This window comes from Elgaria multicarinata, chromosome 6 (genome assembly GCF_023053635.1).
Source record: "Elgaria multicarinata webbii isolate HBS135686 ecotype San Diego chromosome 6, rElgMul1.1.pri, whole genome shotgun sequence".
NCBI classification, from domain to species: Eukaryota; Metazoa; Chordata; class Lepidosauria; order Squamata; family Anguidae; genus Elgaria; species Elgaria multicarinata.
In genome coordinates, this window is record NC_086176.1 from 2,705,861 (window position 1) to 2,733,024 (window position 27,164).

At 43.2% G+C, this 27,164-nt stretch overlaps 1 protein-coding gene across 1 annotated transcript in view; it reads right to left on the reverse strand.

Annotated features, from left to right (window-relative positions):
* Positions 1-16,651: 16,651 nt before the first annotated feature.
* The window catches only part of DUSP29 (dual specificity phosphatase 29), a 52,123-nt gene continuing 41,610 nt past the window's right edge, over positions 16,652-27,164 (reverse strand). Inside the window, exons 3-4 of the mRNA XM_063128465.1 lie at positions 23,349-23,569; positions 16,652-16,948 (exon numbers count right to left, since the gene is read on the reverse strand). Of these exons, the coding sequence (XP_062984535.1) occupies positions 16,692-16,948; positions 23,349-23,569 (478 nt within the window). The 3' untranslated portion in view covers positions 16,652-16,691. The remainder of the gene's footprint in view (positions 16,949-23,348; positions 23,570-27,164) is intronic.

Genomic DNA, 27,164 nt, shown 5'->3' on the forward strand with positions numbered 1-27,164 from the left:
TTTACAAACTCCAGTTGGTGGCCCAGCTACGCCCCTATCTAGACAGGGATAACCTGGCTTCAGTTGCCCATGCTCTGGTAACCTCCAAGTTAGATTACTGCAATGCACTCTACGTAGGGCTGCCTTTGAAGATGGTTCAGAAGCTGCAGCTTGTGCAAAATGCAGTGGCCAGATTGATTACAGGAACCAGAAGGTTCAACCATATAACACCTGCTCTGGTCTGCTTGCACTGGCTGCCTGTATGTTTCTGAGCCCAATTTAAGGTGCTGGTTTTGACCTATAATGCCTTACGTGGCTTGGGACCACAATACCTGACGGAACACCTCTCCCGATGTGAATATAACCAGTCACTACGTTCAACATCTAAAGTTCTCCTCCGGGTGCCTACTCCAAGAGAGGCTTGGAGTGTGGCAACGAGGGACAGGGCCTTTTCGGTGGTGACCCCCAGACTATGGAATGATCTCCCTGACGAGGCTCGCCTGGCGCCAATGCTGCTATCTTTCCGGCGCCAGGTTAAGACTTTCCTCTTTGGCCAGGCATATGGCTGCACATCTTAATTACCCACATGTTTTAGGTTTTTTAAACAGTTTTTAATGCTTTATGTGTGTATGTTCTGTGTTTTAGAATTTTAAATTTTGTATACTTGTTTTAATCTTAATTTTAGAATTTCTGTAAACTGCCCAGAGAGCCCTGGCTATGGGAGAGGTATATAAGTGCAAAAACAAACAAACAAATAAATAAATAAATAAATAAATACATGAAATTTTGGATTTAAAATATTTTTAAAGAATTTAATAAAAACCCAAGGCTTATGCCTACAACTCCCAGCATGCCTTAGGTGGAACTTCCAAGAGTCTTATCTTGCCACCAAATTACTATTATTCCTTTAGGACATTCCATAAATAAAATTTCTTCAGCAGAAGAAGTATTGGAAAAACCCGGATTTGTCAGGACTTTTGGTAACAAATCCGGGAAGGGGGGAAATTACAAAATTTGTAGAAAAATCCGAATTTCCCCCCCTCTTCCCCAGCCAATGGGAATCAACATTTTTGAGCGTTGGCTGGTTTACCAGTTGTTGCCGTTCCTGGAGAAGACAGACCTTGCAATCCATGCCTGAGTTATTTCCAGGCTGGAGTGTTGCAAGGCTCTCTATGTGGGGATGATTTTAAAACCAATCTTGATACTTCTATTGGTCCAAAATGCAGCTGCCAGATTGTGTTCCCTGTGGTCCAAAGATCAGAGGATTCATCTCCAGTCTTATTCCATTTTCTTGGGTTACCTATTAATTTCTGGTCTCAGTTTGCACATATTATCCTTTGAAGTCTTGAACGTTTTGGGACCAGGATACCTCAGAAATTGCCTTCTCCCACAGGAGCCTGCCTGTGGGAGAAGGCAGTGATGGGCATCAACAGCCCTGCTCCCTCTTCCCCATTCCTATGCAAAATGAGAGACAGGGCCTTTCCAGTGGCAGTACCAAAATTATGGGACTACCCTCCCTGTGGAGATCCACCAGCCTTCTTTCATCTGTGTCTTTAGACATCTTTTGAAGACTTCTCTGTTCTCTTTGATTTGTTTCCTATTCCCCAGTCTCGTTCCCCCATCCACCCTCAAGCTCAAAGGAAGACAGGAATAGAAAGGTGGCACTTCTCAGGGAGTTGTTGTTCCTGACTCTGGAGCTTTTCAGGCCAGAAGTTGTGGTTGTGCTGGACTTCATAGAATCATAGAATAGCAGAGTTGGAAGGAGCCTAAAAGGCCATCGAATCCAACCCCCTGCTCAATGCAGGAATCCACCCTGAAGCATCCCTGACAGATGGTTGTCCAGCTGCCTCTTGAAGGCCTCTAGTGTGGGAGAGCCCACAACCTCCCTAGGTAATTGATTCCATTGTCATACTGCTCTAACAGTCAGGAAGTTTTTCCTGATGTCCAGCTGTAATCTGGCTTCCTGTAACTTGAGCCCGATATTCTGTGTCCTGCACTTCTTAAGACTCAGAAGGGACAAACCCAATGCAGTCCTCGTAGCCTCCTAGGGTGACCATATGACAGGAAAAACCCAGATTTGTCAGGATTTTTGGTAACAAATCTGGGAAGGGAAGAAAATTACAAAATTTGAAGAAAAATCCAGATTTTTCCCATCTTCCCCAGCCAAAGGGCAGCTCTACTTTAATGGGAATTAACAAAAATGCTTATAACTCCATCATTTTTAAAGATAAAGACATGAAACTTGGCACGATGGTAGCTCTTAGTCATACCAAATTTAAATCAGATTAATTCATACATTGATTTTTAGGAATTCTTTTAAAATTTGAGGTTTTAAAATTATTATTTTTAAAACTGTCATTTTTAAAGATAAAGGGATGAAACTTGGCACCATGACAGCTTTTAGGTAGGGCTTTAGCCATACCAAGTTTGAAACAGATCCATTCATCCATTGATATTTAGGATTTTGTTTTAAAAAATTAAGTTTTAAAATTATTTTTTAAAACGTTATTTTTAAAGATAAAGATGAAACTTGGCACCATGATTGCTCTTAAGAAGGACTTTAGCTATGCCAAGTTTGAATCAGATCTGTTCATCCATTGAGTTTTAGGATTTTTTAAAAAAAGTTTGAGGTTTTAAAATTATTTTGTTAAAAAACTGACATTTTTAAGGGTAAAGAACTGAAAGTTGGCACCATGATAGCTTTTAGGTAGGGCTTTAGCCATAACAAGTTTGAAACAGATCCGTTCATCCATTGATTTTTTAGGATTTTTTTTAAAGTTCAAAGTTTTAAAATTATTGTTTTTAAAAACCGCTGGAGCTATATCCTTCAAACTCAGGTTGTCAAACCTCCTCTTTGGGGTCTTGCACATTGAGCAGTTTCAGCCCTTGGCATCAAGGGGAACTCCAGTCTTTAGGTAAGAAGTGCTGGGCAAGCAGAGCACCTTTCCTATTGCAGATTTGGTGGGCAGTCGGGTACCTGGAGCTCAGCAGAGGCAAGGGGTCCACAAATCAAAGTGTGGGAAGGGAGGGGTCAGTCAAAGCAGCCCACAGGGCAAAACAGAATGGGCCAGAGGCCTTTTTCTCAAAGTTCCACGTCATGGGCAATGAAGGGTCATCCTTAGAGAAAAACTCTCATGACCAAAGTGAGGTGCCAGTCTAGAGAGAGGCTCTCTTCTTTGCAGATGCCCTGTTGCTGTGGATGTTGGAACCTGGCATATCATTGCTTTGCTTTGGTACTGCTTCCCTTCCACTTCACTTTGTACACTTGTGAGCTAGGCTCTGTCTGCACTGCTGGGATGCAATGCAGAACATTTGAAGTGCATGTCAAAGAAAAATAGATAGATTTGCGGCTTTGGCTGGCTGACATATCTCTTAGAGACAGAGTTAGACTGAAGACACAACTCAGTGATGGCTGTAGTTGAGCCTTGAGAGGCTGCTGTGCCACACAGGGCCTTTTTAAGAGTGTCTCAATGTTGGTGCGGGCAGAGGTGGCTGGCGGTGGAGTTTTTTTAAAAAAACAAGTCACCGGATGCGACCAAGCTATAAGCTGTCTCCCTAGCCCCAGCCACAGGGTACAAGTGCACAGCCTGGCTGGACCGTTGGGAGACTTTGGCAGAGAGATGGGGTGGGTGATTATTTGAGGGTGGAGATTTTGGCTGGCTGGCATAAGGCAGAGAGAGGCTGAAGGCAACCCAGATGCACCTGTAGCTTGGCCCTGAGGCTGGCTTGCCACCCAGAGTGTTTTAAAAGTGCATCAGAGTTGAGCGGTTGTGCAGAAGGAGAGGAGGTAGAGGTGGCTGGTGGCAGAGATTTTTAAAGTATTGGGCAAAAGGCGGGATATAATAATAATAATAACAACAACAACAACAACAATAATGTAAGAGTCACCAGACATAACCAAGCAATAACCTGCAATAAACAATATCCCAAGCCACAAGTGCGCAGCCTAGCTGGACCATTGCGAGACTCTGGCAGAGAGAGAGAGAGATTGTTTGAGGCTGGAGGCTTTGGTTTGTCTGCAATGACTTGGAGTGAGAGACAACAGAGGCTGCACAGACAACCCAGAGACATCTATTGTAACTTAGCCCCATGGTGCTGGCATGCAATGCAGGGCATTAGGAAGAGGGTCTCAGAGTCGCGTGTTTGTGCAGGAAGTAGACAGGAGTTCAAAGTCTGGATGTGCGAAGTGGTGCCAACGCACAAGCCTTTAGAAGCTAATGTATATAAGTGAAAAGTGTGAATGGGCAAAGTAGTGTTCACTGCCACAACATCCACCCTAATGTTAGAGTAGAGAAACGTGTGACAATCATACACAAGTTTTTTGAAACAACTGAAATTTAAAAATAAAAAAAGCCAGCCATCTGCCCGGCCAGTAGCAAACCCCATTAACAACAACAGCAGCTTGCAACGAGTGAGGATACAGTCAAAAAATATATTTGAGGGAAGGGGAGAATGTAACACAAAGAGTACAGCAAAAGCTTCAAAGTACAGCAAAAGCTACAAAAGTAGGAGTGAGTGAAGTTAATTTCAGATACATTGAATGCCTCACTTGTTCTTTATTTCAGTGATTTTAACATTAAGATGTTATGTAGAACAGATTTGTCTTAAATGTGTACTGGAAAATCAGACATGTGACCAAGGCTATGTTCAGGTGGTGCTGGACACGGCCCCTTGGGGGCTGACTGTGTTATACTCCTTTTTGGTTTCCAAAATATGGTCACCCTATCCAAGACACACAACTGTAAAGAATACTGTAGTGGTGACATTTTAAAGAATACAATCTTCTGCTTTGATTTGTTCATTTATTTAGTGCTGGTTTTATCTTTTGTATTTGGTTTTGATTCTTATGTTTTATTGTATTTTTAATGATCATGGCTTATAAATGCTTATAATCTGTTTAAGCAGAAATGTGGGAGAGATATGAATAATATCTCCATTGACTCCACTGGGCAGTTGGGAAGAGAAATGTATTGTGGATTGGGAGTGCTGACAATGTTATAAGTGCTACATAAATAATAGAAATAGCCTTTTAGCTATTACAGACTTCCATCATTCATGAGACTTTGGGTGGACTATGTAAAGATCAGTGCTTAGCAGTAGCCATAGCATCTGGGGGGCTGGGGAAGAGGACTTAAATCCCTGCTACTCTCCAGCACCCTTTTGTCCCCCTTCTCTGAAGAGGATATGAGGGACCAGCTCTGAGCTCTCCAGCCCAGCAAGAAGATCCCCCCCCGAACTGTATTTAAGCCAGGCTGCTGTGCCCCCTTGGAGCAAGACCAGAACTAGTCACGTGTTTTGTTTGTTTATTTATTTATTTATTGGCCTGTTGTTTTTTATTTGCTTTGTACTTGTTATGTATCAAGTCTAGATTATTTCTTTGTAATGTTGAATTTATCCTATGTTTATTAAATTGTTGATTTTGTTTTTAGTTTATTTATGTTTTGTAATATATATGTATACTGTATAGTGTGTGGGTTTTTCAAATGTTATATATGTTAATCAAATGTATATTTATATACCACTTTTCAATAGTAAACTGTGCTCAAATAGTAAACTGTGCTCAATAGTAAACTGTGCACAATAAACTAAACTTAAACTCTAGAGCTTTCCTTGGCACTTGTCCAAGATCCCTCATTTCTCTGCCTTTGTAGAGGGGTAGGACCCTTCTACTAAGCATTTATTACTTGGAAAACAATAAATTGCTTGGCCTGCTGACAAGTTAAATAACACTTCAATACAGTTGAGTACTTTTCAATTCTAATGCATGCTAATGCAAAACGCTGTAGAGGACATAAATAGCTTTTAAATGGGCCCTTAAATACCAGATGCACAGGCAAAGTTTTACACATCAGGAGAAACCAAAACAAGGTTCATATACACCAAGCGAGCATTCTGCCATATCGCTGCATTTCAAAATGTGTGTGTGGGGGGTGTCATTGTATCCCAGGGGGCCTCAGGGTTGGTCATCCCATCTGTCCTGATTGTGAAACTCACTAAGCTCACAACTGCACCTACAACTTGAAATAACTACAGCTCTTACTGAGATCTTGACATCTATCAGTAGCAGTGACTTTTGATGCAAGTATTGGAATTGCTGCTGCATCAGTAGCAGTAATCCTACTCTTAACAGCATAACAGTACAGATAGTATTCAAGAGTACATGGCAGTGCATTCTTAGTTAAGGTATGACAGGGGGGGAGCATTCTACCATTATAAAGGGGTAATTGGGGGGTTGGTCATTCTAACATTCATGACAGTTTTTTCACCAATCTTCCTGAAATTTACATGTGCCAGGGAGAAATGCCTATTTTATATAACCTGAACATTTCAGGAAGATTTATTAAAGACTGAGGGAGAAAGGGCATTTAAGAGGGGAAAAGCTCAGATGGCTGCCATGTGTTAAGCTTTGCTGTTTCTGGAGTCCCTTTCTACTCTAACTAGGTGGAATGGTTTTTTTAAAAACACACACACAACAACCCCACTTCAATTTAGTTTTTTTTTTTTTTTTTTGCTAATGAAAGCCTGTGGAAGCTCATAATGTTGAGGATGAGGGGAGGGGAAGGAGTGTCATACCCTGTGTAGGCATGGAGTCAGGGGACATGGAGGAACCCAGACCCATTGCTGAAGAGTCCAGCTCAAGGGGGGTGGAACCTGTGCCAGCAGGGGGTCCTGCCAACCTAGGGAGCCAAGAGGAGGAAGAGCCGAGTACAAGTGTCTCAGCATCTATGTCAGCAGGGAGTCCTGCCAATCTAGATAACCAAGAGGGGGAAGAACCAAACATCTTTCAGCCAGCAGAGAGCAGAAAAGGAAGCCAGATGCCGCTGCCAGAGGCTTTATCTGAAACGCCAAGCAATCAAGGAGCACCTGGGGGAAGCAGTGACTTGCATATATATGCCTCAGGGAGCTGGGGAGAGTTTGTCAGAGGTTAACTGATTTCCCTGGCGAAAGCTCCAGTGTTTGTTGCCTGTGACTTCTCAGCCTTGTTGCCTAGAATCCTGTTTGACCACGGACCTGTTCCTGACCACGTTGCCTGCTAATCCTGTTTGACCACGGACCTGTTCCTGACCACGTTGCCTGCTAATCCTGTTTGACCACGGACCTGTTCCTGACCACGTTGCCTGCTAATCCTGTTTGACCACGGACCTGTTCTAGACTACCCTGCCTGCTGTAAGCTTTGTGACCTGGACTATTCTTTGTGTGTCTCCTTGCCTGCATCTGGCCGCTTCCAAAGAGACTGAATTCTGCCTGTTACTTTGAGTGTTACCTGCTTAGCTCTAATTTCTTGGTTGTTGCTATAAAGTTGGCAGATTACCCAGACACTGTTCTTATCTCTGTCAGCTCCTTAGTTGGTTGTTTATTGTCAGCCTTTGGCAGCTTTCCTGGACAAGGAGGGAATAACTGCCGCAGAAAACAACAGCAGCTATGAATTTCTGTGACCTGTGTGTGTGAACAAGCAATCCCTTCAGTGTGACCAGACCCTACCACAAGGAAGCTATGGAATTGAATGGGAGTGAAACTTTAGTTCATAAGCAGGCCTGGCTTTCCTTGAGGGCAGAGAGTTTTGCTGCCTGAAGTCTGAGAAGCAGACTCAGGCCTCATCTACACCAAGCAGGATATTCCACTATGAAAGTGGTATATAAGAGGCAGGAGCCACACTACTGCTTTATAGCAGTATTGAAATGCACTGACAACTGTTGGGGCCCACTGACACCTACCATATACAGCTTTCATACCGCTATTTCCTGCTTGGTGTGGCTCCTGCCTTTTATATACTACATTCATAGTGCAATATCCTGCTTGGTGTAGATGAGGCCTCCCTTTTAAGAGAAGATGAGGCCTCTTTTATATTTTGGAACATGTTTTCCTTTGGCTTTCAGACTATTTTGGGCTATCTTTTCCCAAGGCCAGTTTCTCTGACCCAGGCAGGATCTACACTACTGCTTTAAAACATATAATGGTATTGACAACTGTTGGAGCCCAGAAAACGCTTCTTGTGCAGTTTTCAAACTGCTTTCAAAGTCTTATATCCTGCTTGCTGTATATCTGGCCCCAGGCACCTGGCTCCTGAGCAACTTGGTGCAGTTTTCACCCCCTATTTGCTTTTTCTCACTGGTGAATGTTGGGCTTCACAGCACTTCTCATTTTAAAATATATTCTACACTTTCTACCTGGATAAATTTTCCCTATCTAGACTTTGCTGAGTTCTATACCCTGGATTCTAGGAGAGATCTCTTTCGATTCCTCTGGATCCATGATAACCTGGTCTTCAGACAGGGCCGGTGCCAGACTATTTTGCGCCTTAGGCAAGGTGAGCTACTTGCACCCGCCCCCAAATTGCACGGAAGTCCGAACGTGTGCGCCGAGTGGAGAGCTGGGACTGGCTCACTTCGATTTGGGACTGAGCCATCTGGAATTCACCAGGACTTGAGAGAAAGAGAGAGAAAGGGGAAATGGGAGATCTCTCTCCTTGCCTTGGCACTTTGCAGGGCAGGGAGGAATGGAGAAAAAAGGGGGGGAATGGGGATACAGCGAGAGATCTGCCTGCCTTGGCATCTTGCAGGGCAGGGAAGAAAAGGAAACGAGAGAGAGAGAGAGAGAGAGAGAGAGAGAGAGAGAGAGAGAGAGAGAGAGAGAGAGAGAAGGAGCTGACAGAAAGAGAGAGGGGGAAAGAGGTTTTTTTTTAATAATTTTTATTGCTTTTCCACATTACTTAAACATACATCATTATAATAAAACAACAACAACAATAACATACTACATACCTGTTGAATAAATGTTGATTACAAAGTATCATATCATAACATAATCAATCTTAACGTATAAGTGCACCCCCCACCTCGGGATCTCATTCCTGATTCCAAAATTTCATACTTCTGTTGGCGGTTTCCCACTTCCCTTAGAAAACACAAATATTAGGAACTGTTTCCAAATTCCTTCAAAATCATTTGTTTTAGCTATACCTCTTCTCCACCTAATATTACAAGTCAATTTATCATTAATAGCTATATCCTATACTTCTTTGTACCATTCTTCAATAGAATATTCCCCTTGAAACTTCCAGTTCCTAGCTACCATCAATCGTGCTGCAGTCAGCAAACTCGATATCACATTTTAAATCTTCAAATAGTGACAGTAATGCAACTTTTGGTGTTTGTTCTATCTTCATTCCCACTATTTCTTCAATCTCCAAAAACACCATCTTCCACAATCTTTGTACATATTTGCATTCCCACCACATATGTAAATACGTTCCTTTTTCCCCACAACCTCTCCAACAGTTTGCTGAATGCTGATTATTTATCTTATTCAATCTAATCGGGGTTAGGTACCACCTCCATATAATTTTAAAATAATTCTCTTTTATTCTCACTGACATACTTCTCAACACTCTATGTTTCCAAAGTCCCTCCCAGCTCTGTTGTCCTATTTGTACATTCAAATCTGTCTCCCATACCATTTTTCCTGAACTATCCATCGACCCTTTCTCCAACAATATTTTCTATATTTCACTCATTAACCCTTTTAACGCTGCACTTTCTCCCTTACATTTTTCTCTTTTAACTATTAGTTCCTCAAACTTCATCATTTCTCTACACTCTCTATTTTCTCTTACCCACTTTTTAGTCCACTGTTCCAGTTGCCTATACTCTAACCAGGTTAATTTTTTATTTTTTAGAACCTCTTCCATATCTTCTCTTGTATTCATTTCTCTCAACCAATTCTTTAATTTCATTTTATTTTTTTCTATTAATAATTTACTTAATCTGCCCTTCAGTTCCTCCGGGAAATTCTTTAACATTATTACCGGTGACAAAGGGGAGCTGCTCGGAAGCAGCTCAGAGGGGGAAAGAGGTAACCAAGAGGGAGACAGCACAGGAGAGCAAGATTGCGTGGTTCCCCCACCCCACCTGGATAACTAACACAGCAGCTACCAACTTACCTTAACCCCGCTGGTGCTGCTGCTGCTTCAGCCCCTGCTTCTCCTCTGGGCCACGCTGCCCGCTGCTGTGCCCACCTGCCACTAGCTCCAAGGCCAGGCTGGGCCAGGGCTTCAAAGGGCCTCCCGTGTGCAGGACATTTGCTGCGACCTGCTGCCCGCTCTTTTGAGGATTGCCATGGGAGGGACTGGAGGCCACGTTCCGGAAGTCCAGGAACGCAGCCCCCAACCCCCAACCCCTTCCAAGGCCGACGGAGGCCTTCCCCTCGGCCTTTTCCAGAGCCAGCACCATTGCACCAGCCCAGGGGAAGTCTACATGTCCCTGGGAGGACTGGAGGCTGCGATCCCAGAAGTCCAGGAACACGGCCCCCAACCCCTTCCAGGACCAATGGAGGCCTTCCCCTTGGCCTTCTCCAGGGCCAGCACCATCATGCTGGCCCAGGAGAAACCTAGAGCGGTCCTGGGAGGACTGGAGGCCACAATCCCGGAAGTCCAGGGCTGATGGAAGCCTTCCCCTTGGCCCTTTCCCCCAGTAAAATGGGGGCCAGTCCCGGTTGCCCAGGAGATCTCCATTTTTCTCGAGGTCTCTGGGTCATCTGGGTCACCCTACTCCCAGAGCCGCTCTAGCCGTTGGCTTCCGTGTGGTTAGAGCAGCTCTGGGAGGGTGGCTTCTGGGTGGAAGGCCGAACATGGGGCCGCCCCCCCCAGCGTCCCTGGGTCACGCTGGGGTGGGGGTGGGGCGGCTCCACATTTGGACTCTGGGAGGGTGGCTTCTGAGCAAAAGTCAGAACATGGAGCTGCCTCCCCCACCCCAGCGTTCCTGGGTTCGCTTTGGCTGGGCGGGCGTAGGGTGCCATCTTGCCTGCCCAGGCTCAGCTGAATCCTTGGGCTGGGCCGGGCTGGCTCACAGCCAACAATGCGTGTGAATGCTGCGCTGCGCGGCGCCCCTCTTAGCTTGGTGCTCTAGGCGGCCGCCTGAGTGGCCTCTATGGTAGCACCGGCCCTGTCTTCAGATCTCTCCTTGGAATAGGTAACTACACTAGGGTGATGATATGAAAAGGGAATTTTAGCAGGTGTCATTTATATATATGGGGAACCTGGTGAAATTTCCTCTTCATCACAACAGTTAAAGCTGCAGGTGCCCTGCCCTCTTGTAAATCTGGTCACTCTAGTATAGCTCCTGCAGCTTTAACTGTTGTGGTGAAGAGGGAATTTCACCAGGTTCTCCATATATACAAATGATACCTGCTGAAATTCCCTTTTCTATGCAACTGTTAAAGATACAGGAGCCCTGTCCTCCTTTTCATATCGTCACCCTTTTAATCCCCCTACCTAATACACACTTTGCTGCTCCCTTTCTTTTTTCTAAGAGTTTGGACCATACTGCTATAAAGTTGAAAGTTTCGAACACTTCATTTAACTAGCTTGGGCCAGTGTAAGTTTTAAGTACAACTTTGAAACCTTTCAAAATGCTTCTGGGCCTATAACATAGGCTTTGGCCTAGTCACACTTTTTCTAATAGAAACAGTTAAAGCGTGGTGTACACATGTATAGTGTACACATGTATTTTCTTTCTAGTCATTGCATGTTTCACATTTCACTTCTGTATCTGATGTTCTTTTGCATTTAGTTTTCTTTATAAACCTTTCATATTTTAAGACTTCTTGTGTGGCATGTTTTCATTGGTTTAACAAGTTAAAAGGGGTATTCACTGTTTTCCTGCTTATGTTTTAAAATCTATCTTCAACAAGCCTAGTAACTGCAAGTGTTACGGAGTTGGGGAAAATCCTCAATCTCTTTGCAATCAGACACACTGATTAAGGGACCCCTGGAGATAATTTAGACTGACCCCAACCACATAACCCCCTTCTGAAGGGTTATGGACCACAGACCACTAAAGTCAAACAAAGTGGCAGACCATAATAACAGTTCTCATGTGCCCATTTGCTTTATGAGACAGATGCTCCTGCAGGCTACCAAACAAAGGGACTAACAGGCAATAGAGTTGCCTGGCTGGGTCTGCCAGAAATCTGGCCTCAACACTCCTGGCAAGTCCATATTCTACAGCAACTGCTCTCAGCTGAATTTGATGGAAACCCACCTTCCACCCCTGGGTTTAATTTACTGGCCTCTCCTGGCTGGGCTTTGCAGGGAACTATAGGAACTATATATGTATGAAGCAGGCTTACATAGCATGCATAGAATGCTGAGACTGGCAAATCTAAAAGCATGTAAGTTGTTTTTCAAGAACCAGGGAAATTCCATGGATCTTACTTTTGAGTAAATATCTATGGATGGAAATGTAGCCTGTGTAGGCTTCAAACTTGACCACAAATTTGATCACAAGCTACTTTGAGATCCAAACAGGGAAAAAAAATGAGCTATAATAATTAACATAATAAACTGTAACTTATTCTAATATAGAATATTTTCCTGTATCATCTTGTGTGCTTGCAAAATTTATCAGGGATTTTTAATTCCAGTAGAACATTTTTTCAGGTTGTCTCCAAATACAGATGCAGAACATGAAATGCTTCCTTTTCATGAGGCAGTGATAAAAAGCTTTTATCTCTGGACACTGGCTATTAAAAAGTCCTCATCAGAGCATAACTTCTGGAGGTCATTTATTAATTTGAAAAGTGGGCTCAACACATATGCAGAGGTGACTGTGGGTTGTGGAAAATTGATGATGAACAACTTAGAGCCACCTATTTCTCTATCTTTTTAGAGCAGCCCTTCCCTAACCTGGTGCCCTCCAGAGATGTTGAACTATAACTCCCATCATTACAAGTCAGGATGTCCCATGGTCAGGAATGCTGGGCCTTGTAATCTCAAACATCTGGAGGGCAGCAGGTTAGGGAACACTCTTCTATATTCACAGATCAAGAACCAAAGTTTTTTTCTTAAAATGTGTTTATACAAAATATTCTGTTCACTCCCCACAATCCCTCCACAATACATCATCTCATCAAAGTGACAGAGGAGCAGAAAAGGTTTAGTTTGGCTGTCTTGGACGCCTTTCAGATGAGATTAGTTTGTAATCCTATACCACTTGGGAGTAAACCCTAGTGAACTCAGTGGCACTGACTCCTGAGAAGACATGTACAGCATTCAAATGTTAACCAACCTTCCCCAGCCTGGTACTCTCCAGATGTGTTGCACTGCAACTCCCACGTTATGTGTTATGGGGAAGACAAAAATAATTTTCATCATTAATTTTTAAATAGTCTCTATGGATGAAGGTATTAGGTGCTAGCTCTGCCTTTGATCTCACACTGCTGAACACGTAAGAAAAATCCTTTGCATTAGTCCCCCAACACCATATAGCTGATATTCAACAAACAGACAACCCATGCCATTTGTTGAAAATTATTTTTAATGTCTGAAGAACTGTCTGGATTAGGTATTTAAGATTCATTAATTGTTGCTTCATTTGGTTTGAGACAGTCTTCTTAGATGAACCTCTTTTAGAGTTCCTTGATGGATCACATATCTTAATGCTGGAAAACTTTAGAACAGATGTGGGGAGAAACTAGATCTATCCTGATGTTTTGGATATCATTTCCCAGCATTCCTGGTCACTGCCCATGCTGGTAGGGGCTTTTACGAGTTGAACTCCAAAACATCTGGAGATCTACATTCTGCCTGCCCTTGCTCTGGGACAGCCTCCCCCAACCTGGTGCCTGTTAGATGTGTTTGGTTGCAACTCTCAACATGAGGAGACACTCTAAAAGAGAGACTTAGGCCATAGCTTGACCTAAGGTTTATCCCTGGATCGTCCAGGGGTCAAACCTGTTCATCTAGGTGACACACAGGGGGATCCAGTGCTCAGGCAGGGGCAAACCCTGGATGATCCCAGGATAAACCTTAGGTCTTGCTGTGGCCTTAGATGACCCTAAGTTGTTCGTCATCAGTTTCCCACAACCCCACAGTCAACTGTGCATATCATATTCTCCATCCTACCATGTACATTGATGGTGCTATATAAATAATAATAATAATAATAATAATAATAATAATAATAATAATAATAATCTGCTTTAGGAGAATGAGAATTTCACTTGCATTTTCTGCCTCCCTAGGGAGTATGTGAGCCTTAACTCCCAATTGTTGGGTCGTCCGGAAAAAATCCTCTCCGGGTGGAGAGATTAGCAAAGTATGCAGCATTCCAGGCAGGCTCAGAGAAAGTAAAGACAGCCACAGAGATAATCGACAGCAACAGTATTTTTCTTCAGCAATATTTTACTGAGTTAAAGACTTAGAGATCATATATTTACAATATTATACAGTATACTCACAACAACATCATATTCACACAGGAGAGTTAAAGACACACTCTTTACACAAGACTTATATACATAGCAGTATCTTTCTCTACCAATTTACAGCTTAATCACCAATCAATCACACTTGTCAGGTCGTTAACCAATTATCTTCTGACCTTTAAGTGGCTGATGTAACTTCTTGCAATAGTTGCACTAGACTGGGTAACATAGAAACTATGGACACTAAAAATCCAAACGCGGACAGCAATTTCCCTGCTTTTTGGTGTTTGGTTGAAAGCTCTAGAGCCTTAACATTGTTTTGTAAACTGTAGGGGTTTTTGTTTGTTTGTTTAATGATATATAAATAGTGTGTGTGATTTAATGCATAGAGTTAAAATAAATAAATTCTAAATTAGTTGCCAGAAAGGAAGGTGGGTGAAGAGTGACTGACTGAAGCTCCCAGGGGAGGGGAGGCAAGATATTTTAAAGAAGATATTAGGTGTGAGGAGCGCTTTGTACAAAGCTCTTATCTCCGATCAGCTGCTGCTAAATCTTTTCCCTGCCAGGGAGAAGGGAGCAAAATCTGGGGAAGAGGCTGCCGAGACACGTGGTCCTGCTTACTTCAGAAGCTTGTCTTGCTTATGTCTGAATAGACATACTGCTGAGGTTTAGAATTTGGGGTGATATTTGAAAGTGCTGCTGAATGATTCAGGCCTGCTTACTTAGGCAGAAAAAGATTCCACACCACACTAGTGGCAGTGGAGGAACTACAAGTGCAGTCCCCAATCCCCCAGCAAACTCTGGATGCAGCTTTTGGGGCCAAACAGGTTTTGCACCCTTATCCCAAAGGATCGAGTTTGTAGCTTGGGTATGCTTATAGTTCCATCTTTATTGCTAAAGCAAGGATGGGGGACTTCGAGCCCATAGCCCTAATCCAGCCCATGGAGGTTTGGGCTCCTTCTGTGCCCTAGCCTGGAGGCTACCAGGGGCTTGGGGTTGGGTTGGAGAGAGGAATCCCTTTGTTATCATTGACCTGAGTTTTGAACTATTTGATAATTATTTTCTGCTTTTAATGTTGGTGTTGCTGCTTTTAAATTATTTTCAAAGTACTTTTATTTGGTTGATTATTGTTTTTATTGTGTTAATTTTATTATGTACATCTTCCTGAGAGTTTCAGCTATAAGGCAAGCAATACTTCTGTACGCTGCCCTGAGATCTTATTGATATAGGGTGGGATATAAATGTTTTAAATATATAAATAATACATTGGGAAAAATGAATGACTGGGGCAGATGGGAGTTGTGGTACACAACATCTGGAGGGGATTGTGTTGGGGAAGGCTACCATAGATTTTTTTTATCTATGCACAAACTGGAGTAGTTGAGGGCAGGTAGCTCAGCCACATCCAATTATGTTCCTTAACTTTCAGAATTGAATACTGATTGATATCTTACTTTGGCATCAGAAGATGTATGCAGAGCAGTTTATGGATTATTTCCAGCCAAGGCCTTTATTGTGCTGTCTCATTGTCTCATTCATGGAGTTGTATGGGGGGGAGGGGGGTCGCGTCTGGACAACAGCATCTTCAGTGTCTAGCCCTACTATGGTTTCTCCTGCCTCTTCTTCCATGGGTTTTTTCTTACCAGAAAAAATAGCGTTAAGGAAGAAAAGATGGAAGAGCAGCAAAATGCCTTTTGACAGTTAGTACTAGGAGCCCTCTGGCTGGAAGCACCTGTAGATAAAAGAGGGGCTGTGCTGCTAACAGGCTTTTAGAGAGCGGTTGCCATTTCCCTTAAGGTAAAAGAACATGGCCATTGGCCACTGGCACATGTATTTGCATAGATCACAATGAACAAAATAGTCCCCTATACTTTACTGGAGATGAGATCAGAAAAAAATCTAGCCATGAGACAAATGACCTAGTTAGGTCCCATCAACATGTATTGGAGGTGGTGAGGGTGTTGCATAGAAAAAGTGTGTGTGTGTGTGTGTGTGTGCATGTGCATGTGTGTGCATGCATGCACATGTAGTCCTGTTTTTGCTATAAGCATTGCCTCCAACCCCACAATATTAAACTACTGCCCAGGGAGCTTTAGCTATTGGGCGGTATAAAAAAATGCAATAAATCATCATCATCATCTTACGCTGTCCAGCGGTGGGTCCATGTAAATCCCAGTTGATATTTTATTTTTATGCACTCGGGTGACTGAACACGGGTCGCCAGATTTGATCACTAACCTTCTTCTCTGTGAAACAGCTCTGAAGAGCAGCATTAAGGGCAGAGCTGCCTTCTCTGTATACTACAAGTTCCTTATTAAGGTTGCTTTGTGCTCTTTCTTCTCTTCTCTGTGATTTTCAAGCTGAAAATACCCTCAAGGCAACAGAAGTATTATTGATTCTCTCCCTGCCCCCTTTCCCCCCTTAATTGGTAACAAATTACTCTCTTGACCTGATTGTTTCAAAACCCCTGATTCTTTTTTTGCTACTTGTTTTCTGGAAAAGTGGGAATGTTATATCTCCATCTCTGTGCTGGTCTCCCGGTCTCTGTTAGAGTCTATCCCATTTGTGGCATTCCTCCTCTCCAGGGCCAACTTTATATCCAGTTCTCTGAGCTGTTTCAGGAAGCCGCGATTTGGGAGAATGCACCTGTGTTTGAGCACTTGATCTATGGCGTCAACCACTGTCATATTCTTGTAAATCATCAGATATGCGAGAACCAAGGCAGCTGAGCGGCTGCGGCCCATGGCACAGTGCACTAGAACCTTGCCTGTAAAGTGAAGAAAAGAGACAGAGAACCCATTCAGTATCTGTACCACAAGCACTCCTTCTTGGGCAAGTCTTATTCAGTAATATGCTCATGCACTGATGTTAGTCAAAACCAGCCCCTCAGGATTGGACTAACTTTTGAGAAATCAGCTCAGCCTAGGACAGGTATCTGCTGATATGTAAATCCAAATGTATTGAACTTTGTTGGACTTCCTTCTCAGTAAAAATGAAGCTTTTTAAAAATGTCCTATGTTAGTCCATTTTAATGTGTGTGTAACTGTCTCTTCTCTTAGATATTTTAGACTGCAATCCAATTCACAAATGTGTAAGAATAAGTGCTATTGAACACAGTGAAACTTCCATGGAAACATGCATAGGTTCAGGCATGCATTGCAATGATAAAAATGAACATCCAATCAAATATAGCACATTCTTACAATGGTGTGGGGGAAGCTATAAGAACTTTAGATAAAGGAAATTTACATGCAAGTTCTTGTATTTTAAAAAGGAAAAAAGTTCTCTAAAATTTAACAACAATGATATCCCCCTTTTCAGGTTATAACTTATTATTATTATTATTATTATTATTATTATTATTATTATTATTGCCAGTTTTCAGTTTGATCTAATTAGGAAATGGGCTTGTCTATATGGGCTTGTCTATAGACAAATGGGCTTGTCTATATGGCTTGTTTACCCCAACCTAAATGTGCATGTCCGTGTTTTAAGTTACTTGACGCAGCCGTCCATTTGCCGCAGCGCTGGGTTTTTAACCCGATAATGCCCATCTTCGCATTCGTGATTTACCATGACTTTTAGTTCACATCCGAGTTTGCACCGCGTTATGGCTATGTGTCTTTGGGAGGAGTTAAATTGGATTTTGACATGTGGGCAGGGCTTTGCAGGTAGGACAATGTGATTGGCTGATTTCCCAATTTCACACCAATCATCTGCCTTGTTTGTTCGCGCCGATTTTAGTTTGAAGTCTCTTTGTGGAGCTCCACAGAGAAAGCTTCTTAAAACAAATGTATTTATATATTTAGTGCATTTCTGTACCACCCAATATGTGAAGCTCTCTGGGCAGTTCACAAAAAGAAAGAGTGGGAAATGGGCAGCCAGATGATGGAGAAGTGTTCTGCTGCTTTGTTCCTTTCCCTCTGCTGCCTCATTCCTCCGCCCCCACTCCCAGTTTGTCTGTTATATGAATCTGTGGAGCTCTACATATAAAATTTATAGCTTTGCTCCTTTCTCCTTCGTAGCTTCGTATCATTGTATATGCAATAATGCACATGTGTGCATTTATAACTCACTATAAAATAAATAAATTCAGGAAATAAATCGGTGTTGCTGCTACAGTGTGATGCTCTTTTACCTACATTCGAATCAATGAAAATTCAAGTTTATATTTAATGAGGAACAATCTCGTTGCCATATAGATGGGGGCTAGGTGACACATGAGGCAATGATCAGTGCTGAATAATGCTAGTAGCCTTTCATTTTTTTATATAATGTACCCTGCTTTTTTCCAGCCAAAATGGTTATAGCTTTGCTATCCACCACAAAGGTACAAAGATGCCAGAGATGCATGGAGGTGGGGGAGGAATCTTACAGGGAAAAGAAAGACAATGGGCCTTGCTAGACCTACTTTAAAATTTGGGCGTGTGGAGGGGCTAGCCCACGCTAGAAGTAGTGCAGGCTGTTGCTCCTATCCACACGTTGACGCGATGGGGTAAAAGAAAGCCCCGTCGTGTTGGCCATTTTGTTTAATATCTTAAAGGGGCCATATGTGCAGGAGTGCACCAATGATAAAGGTAGGTTTTATTTTAAAGGGTTCTCCACTCCCCCCTGGCCCGATTTCCCCCCCGGCCCCCAATCTCCGATCCCCCCACCCACGATCTCTGATCCCGCCTGCCCGCGAACTCTGATCTCCCCATCCCCCTTGGCTCCATTTCCCCCCATCTCCCCACCCTGCCCTGATGGCCACAGCACTCCTGTGGAGTGCTGTGCTCCATCCACCGCTTTTCCTGGCTACTCACGAGTAAATGCGGTAGCTGGGAAAAGCGGTGGAATGGGCTACACGCCCGCGGTCTTGGGCTCAGCCCGAGACCGCGGGAAATACCGGGCCACAACCGGTGCCGGTTATCTCGGGCCAAGGGAGGGTTGACACCCCCCCCTGCTTGACCCCGGGATCCCTTCTGCATCATCTGGACGCACAGGCGAAACCCTTGTCTAGCAACAGCCAGTGTTTGCCAACTCATAGGTTTCACTCCAAGGTTTGTTTCTTTCTTTCTTTCTTGTTTTGCATTTGCTGCTATGTTGCGCCTGCCAGATAATAGCTACAATCCTGGAAGTGCAGTAACAAACCAAACTAGGCAAGTGCTGGTCGTGACTGTGATACCTGCTAAAGCTTGGTGGGAGGCTAAGAAGCTGTTGCTGTCAGTGGCTGGAGGAGGAAGAGTCGTTGGTGAATCTTATAACTGAGGTTATCAAATAAATTTGCTCTTAATCTTTTGGGCCAACAAGACAAGTGCTAAATATGCCCTCAACTGCTCTATCGCCTCCTGAACACACAATTCTACATTTTGCAACAGGAGTGCATAGGGAAATTATGAAAATAAAATAAATATCTCCTCTGTAAGATTGCAGTCAGGTGGTTGAGCATTTATAATTTTGGAAGTGAAATGGGACCAAAAGGTTAGAGGAGGAGCCATAGATTGGCCAGACCAGATTCACCCTCAGAATTGTGGTGTGTGTGTGTCCCCTCCCACTATTTCCTTGCAAATGCTGTCTATACCAAGCTTGGGGGGGGGGGAATTATATATATGTCACCACCACCACCTCTCTCTCTCTCTCTCTCTCTCTCTCTCTCTAGTCCTAATAAGGGATTAACTTGTAGCACTATCTTGCAATTGGCAAAGGCAGAAGACCTTTAAAGACCCAGACAGCTTTTTTGTACAGGGGGCATCTGATCTGACCAGAGGGGCACCTGCATTGACAGGAGGTTGGAAACCTGATAAGTGGCTCTAAGATATTAAGAGCTTTATAGGTCAGCAGGTGACATCTTGCATTTCTCTGCTTGCTTCTGCTGCAAAAAACCTTTTGTGGAGGCTATTTTGTGGAAGGAGAGGAATGAGAAGTGAAAGGCCAGTTGAGGCTGAAGGGGTTTGTAGAATTTTAAAGGCCTCAGTTTGGAACTAGAGCACCACTGCCGGTCAGGAAATGATGAGCTGTAGCAGCAATCAAACAGTGATATCAGAAAGGCTTTAATGTTTCTACTTCATTCTCCTCCTGCTTGTGTGAAGATAACAATAAATCTCAGTTGCAAACGTAGAGCTGATTGGATCATGTGAGGGGAAAACCTGCTTTGATAGTATATGAGCTAAAGACAGTCAAAGTTTGACAGGAGTGGGAGGAAAGAGTTCTCATGCTTCCTTACCCCTCCACCTCTTCCCCACTTCCTGCCTCCCCACTAACTCTTCTCTGAAGGCTGTCTCAAACACTCCCTTAGCAGCACTGCACTCCTGCTTCTCCTGTAAGATTGTAAACATCACCACCCCCAAGTTCCATGTTCTCCAGGGTTCATCTGCAGTTCTTGGATGTGGCAGTGCCGGCTTTGCAGATTGCAGCAGAACTGGGATTCTCTGCTTGATATAATGTGCAAATTGGCCCTCAGTCACAGCAGTAGTACAGCGTCGTGCAGAAAAGCCCATTGTCATGATGGTAGGAACCAAAGAGTTTCATAACCAGGGAAGTAGTTCTGGGAAATACTGGCAGAGAACTGAAATCTAGGGCTCGTAAAAGTTTGTTTATTTATTTTATTTATTACATTTATATACCACCACATAGCCGAAGCTCTCTGGGCAGTTTACACAGTGTTAAGTAAACTTCGTTTGTTACACACTTCATTCAATTGTTACATGGTTCTGAAATGTTTGCAGCAGCAAATAGTACATGAATCATGAGCTTTCCTATCCTTCCACAGCAATTGTATTTGTGAGCGCAATCTTCAGAACACTAATGCAAATCCCATCTCGCCGTGGGGGCTAGTACTCTGAGAACGATTGGATAAAAATATTTTTGCCCATTTCCCTTGTGACTTGAACAGCTTTACACTTTTAAAGTAAATCAGCAAAGATGAAAAAAATGTTCTTTTTAAAATGTCCATTTACCGTTTCTTGATGTTTGAGGTCGAAAACACATAAGATTTCTCTCTCTTCTTCCTCTGGTGTCCTTTCAGCTATTTCTCCTCAACTTCTCTTCCTCCTCCTCTAACTACCACTGACTGACTTTTCTTTGGCCCTTTTCCCAACATTCTGTACCTTTCCTTTCATTGGCCCAGAACTCTAAGAACTTTAATACATGTGCAGACACAGACTGTCATATGCTACATTACATCCACAGTGTGGGGCGTATGCAATGCATTAACCTCCCCTTTACCTCATTGCTGTCCTTTCCCAAGCTGCCCAAAGCTCAAGCTTTGAACTTTTTCAACGTTTCAAAATTTTCAGCATGCCTACACTTCTCAAGCTTTAGTTTAAAACAAAAATGAGCAAAATCAGTTTGAAAGATCTTTAGTAATAAGCCTTACACTATTGTATTTTTATATATGATGTTTTGATTGTATGCTCAAGGGTCAAAACAAGAAGTTAAATACCAGAATCCTACATTGATTCTTATCTACCAACTTGGATGGCTTTAAAAGGGGGTTAGACAAATGCATGGAAGATAAGCCTAACAATGACTACTAGTCATGCTGGCTAACTATAACCTCCCATATCAGAGCCAGGATGCTTCTGAATACCAATTGCTGGGAAGGTGCTATTTCACTCATGTCCTACATTGGGACATCTGGTAGGGCACCGTGGGGGCAGAATGCTGGACTATAAAGGCCTTTGGTCAGATCCAGCGTAGCTCTTCCTTTTTCCATTTGCCCTAGTTACTTGTCCATTTCCATCTGTGATCATCTTGGCTCACCAGACAAGACTATACTGATTTTTGCAACTCCATTTTGGGAGGCCACGAAATATAACCAAGTCAGCAAAAATCTAACTTTTCTTCCATCCTGATTGAAATCAATAATAGTTTATTGCTGCTCACTCACATCTAAGTAGTCTTAAATGCTCTGGAGAGAGTGAGCTAGCCTAGCAGAGAGAGGTTTAAGTTAGAAAAGTGGTCTTTCCTTGGCTCAGTAATAGTTTCTGAGTGTGCTTAATTCAAAACTATTTGCAGTTAGCATAAACTTCTCCGAATGTCTTTTCATAAGCCCTGCCTGTTACATTTTCTATGATGTATAAGATATTGCTTGGGCCTTGACTGGACCACTGCCAGGCATTGACTAGATCGGTGGGTCTTGGCATTCTGCTATGTAGCACTCCAGGAGCCAGAGAGGGAATGGTTCCCTTTTTCCTTGGCCCCAGTGTCACCCTGCTCCTGCCCCAACAGGTTAAGTACATTCAAGGAAGGGGGAAAGGTTTGGGAGATTGGAAGGGGCTGGAAGGGAGGGTTACTACACTTGGAATAGACATAACCCGAGCTATTTCCCATGTGTACATTTCCAGGAGAGCCCGCTGTGCACTGAGATGTGTATGCTGTACACCACTCCTCCATTTCCTGTGAGATGGACTGTAGAGTATCTGGTCCCCAGGAAGACATTGGCCCTGACATAAGCTGACACATTAAACTAGTATCAACCTGGTACTCTCTAGATGTTTTGGACTACAACTGCCCACAATGGCCGAAGGGCAGGGATGGAGGGAGTTGTAGTCCAAACCACCTGGAGGGCACCAGTTTTCCGGCCCTTGCTTTAAACACGCTACCATGTCTGGTGAATGTATAGGCATTGTATCTTTAAGAGAGCTGGGATTAGACCCAGCTGAAGGGTAGTAGCCTATAAGAGGAAATTGGGAATAGCAACTAGCAGGCTTAGTCAGGGATACTGCTAGTGCTGCTAGCCTTGCAATGTGGATTCTTAAATAAAGGATTTGTATTCTCTCTCTCTCTCTCTCTCTCTCTCTCTCTCTCTCTCTCTCCAACACCATGCCCACAGACATTGGGTTAAATCCAACATTGTGCTAGTGGAAGTCCGCTAGCACACCGGGACTCTCCTCCTCTCTCCTCCCCACCACTGTAGCCCTCTGGACTGCCCAAAGAATCTGCTCCAGGGGGCTTCCCAGCCCTCCAGAATAAATTTTGAGAGTAAGCTGGGGGGGGGGGAAATCACCCCTCCCAGTTCCAATGAGAGAACTGCTTTCACCAACAGCTGCATGAGATCTCCAACCCACCCACCCCCCGCTACTTTTTCCACTGATCACAAGTTGCAGAAAATATCCTTGTCAGATTATGGTCTTGCGTGAGGAAAGTCTAGGCAACATGACTCCAGGTTTGCATTCCATTTTCCTTACTTGTGTCGTTCTGAAGTGCTTTATCGATGAACTCAGCAGATGAGTAAAAGAACTGGCTAAGGTTGTAGGTGGGGAGATCGTCCGCCTCCACCCCGTGGTACTCAATGCTCATGTCGCTGTAGTATTCTGGTCCCGTGTCCACGTTCCACCGGCCGTGGGCTGCGTTGAGGATGTGAGTGAAGCCCGCTTTCTCGAGACTATAGCGATCGAGTGCCGTTTTCCTGTTTTCAAAGCAGAAAAGTCTGTTTGACACGTGCAGGGGAAACACCTTGGTTATTTTCAGGAACCCAAGAACAGGGCAGATTCATCCAGTGATGAATTGCACACTTACAGAACTTTAAACTCGCACCCCTTTGATCCAAGCATGCTTAGGTTGACTTTAAAGAAGGAGCCCTACATGTACTTAATTCTGAGATGGCGTGGGTAGCCCATGGTTTTCAACATAGCCAATTTCAGTCATGTCCCTGAGAATCCACAGCTGAGCAAGTCCTTGATGGAGAAAGGAAGCCCATGAGTGTATCTGCAGCAGCTCTGTGGCAATGCATCAAACAGCAGTGGTCCCTATTGGTAAAACTCAGCTGCTGCCTTGCATGTTACAGGAAACAAACTGTACTTCCACTGAAAGTCAATGGCATTTTTTCCTGTGGTGGCTGAGGAGCATTCACGCGTCTAAAAATGCATCTGGGAACTGTGATGACCCAGGACTCCTGGGCTGTGATTTCGTAGGCATAAATCTGGATCCAACCCATTGTCTCAGGGCTGGTTCATAAATTACTGGGAAACAGGAATGACTTTAGGTTTTGAGAGCTAGGATGAATATGGTCTGACCCAGCTGCTTCACAGCCACAGTGAGTCCTGCCCATGTAAAGCTTTATCACACCAGCGTTATACTGTGCAATCACTGCGAATTGCGTGCAAAAGACTCCAAAAATTTCCATCTTATAATCTGCTTTTATTGTGAAGTACTCTGAAGTTTCCCACCTTATAAAGCAGGATACTCCCATGCATCCTGTTTTAATTGTGCTATAAAAGGAAAAGAATCAAGCTATTTTGCTAGTAGTTTTTGAGCGAATCATTTCTTCTTTTCTGAGCGGCCACTGGGGGTGCAGGAGCAGGATTTGATACTCTTAAGCTTCAAATTAAACAAATGATTACATCTGCATAAGTTTTAAAGATAAAGACTTCAAAATTGGCACAGTAATAGATATTAAGGAGAGCTTTAAGCACACCAAATTTGAATTGGATTGGGTCATCCGTTGATTTTTTTTACATTTCCCCCCCTTAAACCCTTTTCCTGGTATGCAAAGGATCTTAGGAGCGCTGCTGCCCTGGATGTGATTTAGCTAGCAACAACAACAATGACAGCTAAGTGCTGTAGGGGATAATTCAAGGGAAACAGGTATGTGGGATGAAGCTAACAAGCCCCAGCCAGCCTTTTTTTTGTTACGAGATTTTCAAATTAGAACGAAAAGTGTATTTGAGATTGCTGTAACAACTCTCACCTATGTCTAACTTTGCCCAGTGTTAATACAGTGAGGGTCTGAACACCTACTGAGTAAGTGGAGCAGATGGTGAAAGGGAATTTAGTTTAATAGAGGCTCTTACGAGATAGAGAATAAACTTTGCTCAAAAGCTTATCATTCCGTCAATTTATTTTCAGTGGAACTCTCTCATCCTGGCTCATCTGCCAACATTTAACAGGCTCATGTGAATGTGTCAAATTTCCAACTTTGCAGATGTGAACAGCCACTGAAAGAAATTTGCTGGTGTCTGGTGTAGATTGGAGCATCAGCATTTGACCTAACATTTCACTGGCTTCTGGTTCTGTGGCCTGATGCCTTTTTTGTGCTTAGAATTTGATCTCTGCAACTGGGCATCTCCTTCAGTGAATAGTAATTAAAAAAGGACCTTGGGGCAGTGGTCACGGCTGGGCAAAGGCTGGGGCAGAATTCAATACATGTTTGTAAGAACATAAGAACATCCATGCTGGATCAGACCAAGGGGCATCTAGTCCAGCTGTCGACCAGGGACCCACAAGCAGAACACTGTGTAACAGCACCCTGCTGCCCATGTTCCCCAGCAACTGGTGCATATAGGCTTACTGAAGGTAGCACATAGGCTTCAGGACTAGTAGCCTTGTGAAGAAGCAATTTGATTTCTTATTCATCCATTTATGCATCCTGTTTTCAAAGATGATACAGCCTGAGCAAAATACGTTTTGGAGATATGTGTTTGTTTGCTAAGATAATGGGAAATCTAGACGTAGAGAGCATTTATATGAGAGAATCAGCAGGCAAGAGTGTTTAACCCCTTCTGTGCCCAAACATTCTTGCCTGCCACTGCCCACCCCCCCTCGACACGCACAAACCCAGCTCCTGCTTTAGAACGACAGGGGGAATGGGATTGGAAATCATGTTTCTCTGGTAATGAGCATCATCACATGAGGGGAAATTGTGTTTGCTTACTGTTGCTTCTTTGCCCCCACATTGGTCCCTCATAACTTCCTCTTTTGAAAAAGGAAGTAAATAACTTGGGCATGGCCCATTCAGTGGCCCATTTTGTTCACGCTCCTTCTGCTGCACACAGCAGAACACAGTGGCTAGTTCCAACTTTAAAAATAAGTCAGACTTACTGGGGTGTTTTTTTGGCACACAAAGAAGGCTGGAAAGGGCAGGAGGCAGACATCATTGTGAGAGGGACCCACGAAAATCCATGCCTGCCCAGGAATAAGCTAGGGTGACCATATTTTGGAAACCAAAAAGGAGGACAACATGGTCGCCCCCAAGGGGGCATGTCCAGTACCAAGGGGGCATGCCCACCCAAACATAGCCTTGGTCACATGTCTGATTTTACAGCACACATTTAAGACAAATCTATTCTACATAACATCTTAATGTTAAAATCACTGAAATAAAGAACAAGTGAGACATTCAATGTATCTGAAATTAACTTCACTCACTCCTACTTTTGTAGGTTTTGCTGTACTTTGAAGCTTTTGCTATACTCTGTGTGTTACATTCTCCCCTTCCCTCAAATATCTTTTCTGACTGTATCTTCACTCATTGCAAGCTGCTGTTGTTGTTAACAGGGTTTGCTACTGCCCCCAGATCTGTTTCAAATTTGGTATGGCTAAAGCTCTACCTAAAAGCTATCATGGTGCCAACTTCCAGCTCTTTATCTTTAAAAATGACAGTTTTAAAAATAATAATTTTAAAACCTCATTTTTTAAAAAAATCCTAAAAAATCAATGGATGAACAGATCTGTTTCAAATGTGGTGTGGCTAAAGCTCTAACTAAATCATATCATGGTACAAAGTTTCAGCTCTTTAACTTTAAAAATAACGATTTTAAAAATAATAATGTTAAAACCTCAATTTTTAAAAAATTCCTAAAAAATCAGTGGATGAACAGATCTGTTTCAAATTTGGTGTGGCTAAAGCTCTACCTAAATCCTTTTGTGGTGCAAAGTTTCATCTTTTTAACTTTAAAAATGACGATTTTAAAAATAATAATTTTAAAACCTCAATTTTTAAAAAAATCCTAAAAAATCAATGGATGAATGGATCTGTTTCAAACTTTGTATGACTAAAGCCCTTCCTAAGAGCTACCATTGTGCCAAGTTTCATGTCTTTATCTTAAAAAAATGATGGATTTATAAGCATTTTTGTTAATTCCCATTAGAACTGCTCTTTGAAAGAAAATCCGGATGTCCCCTCCCCCTCCCGGATTTGCCATCAAGACCCCAGACAAATCTGGGCAAATCCGGTCATATGGTCACCCTAAATAAGCGTGCTCAGTGTCTAGTTTGGCCTTTGG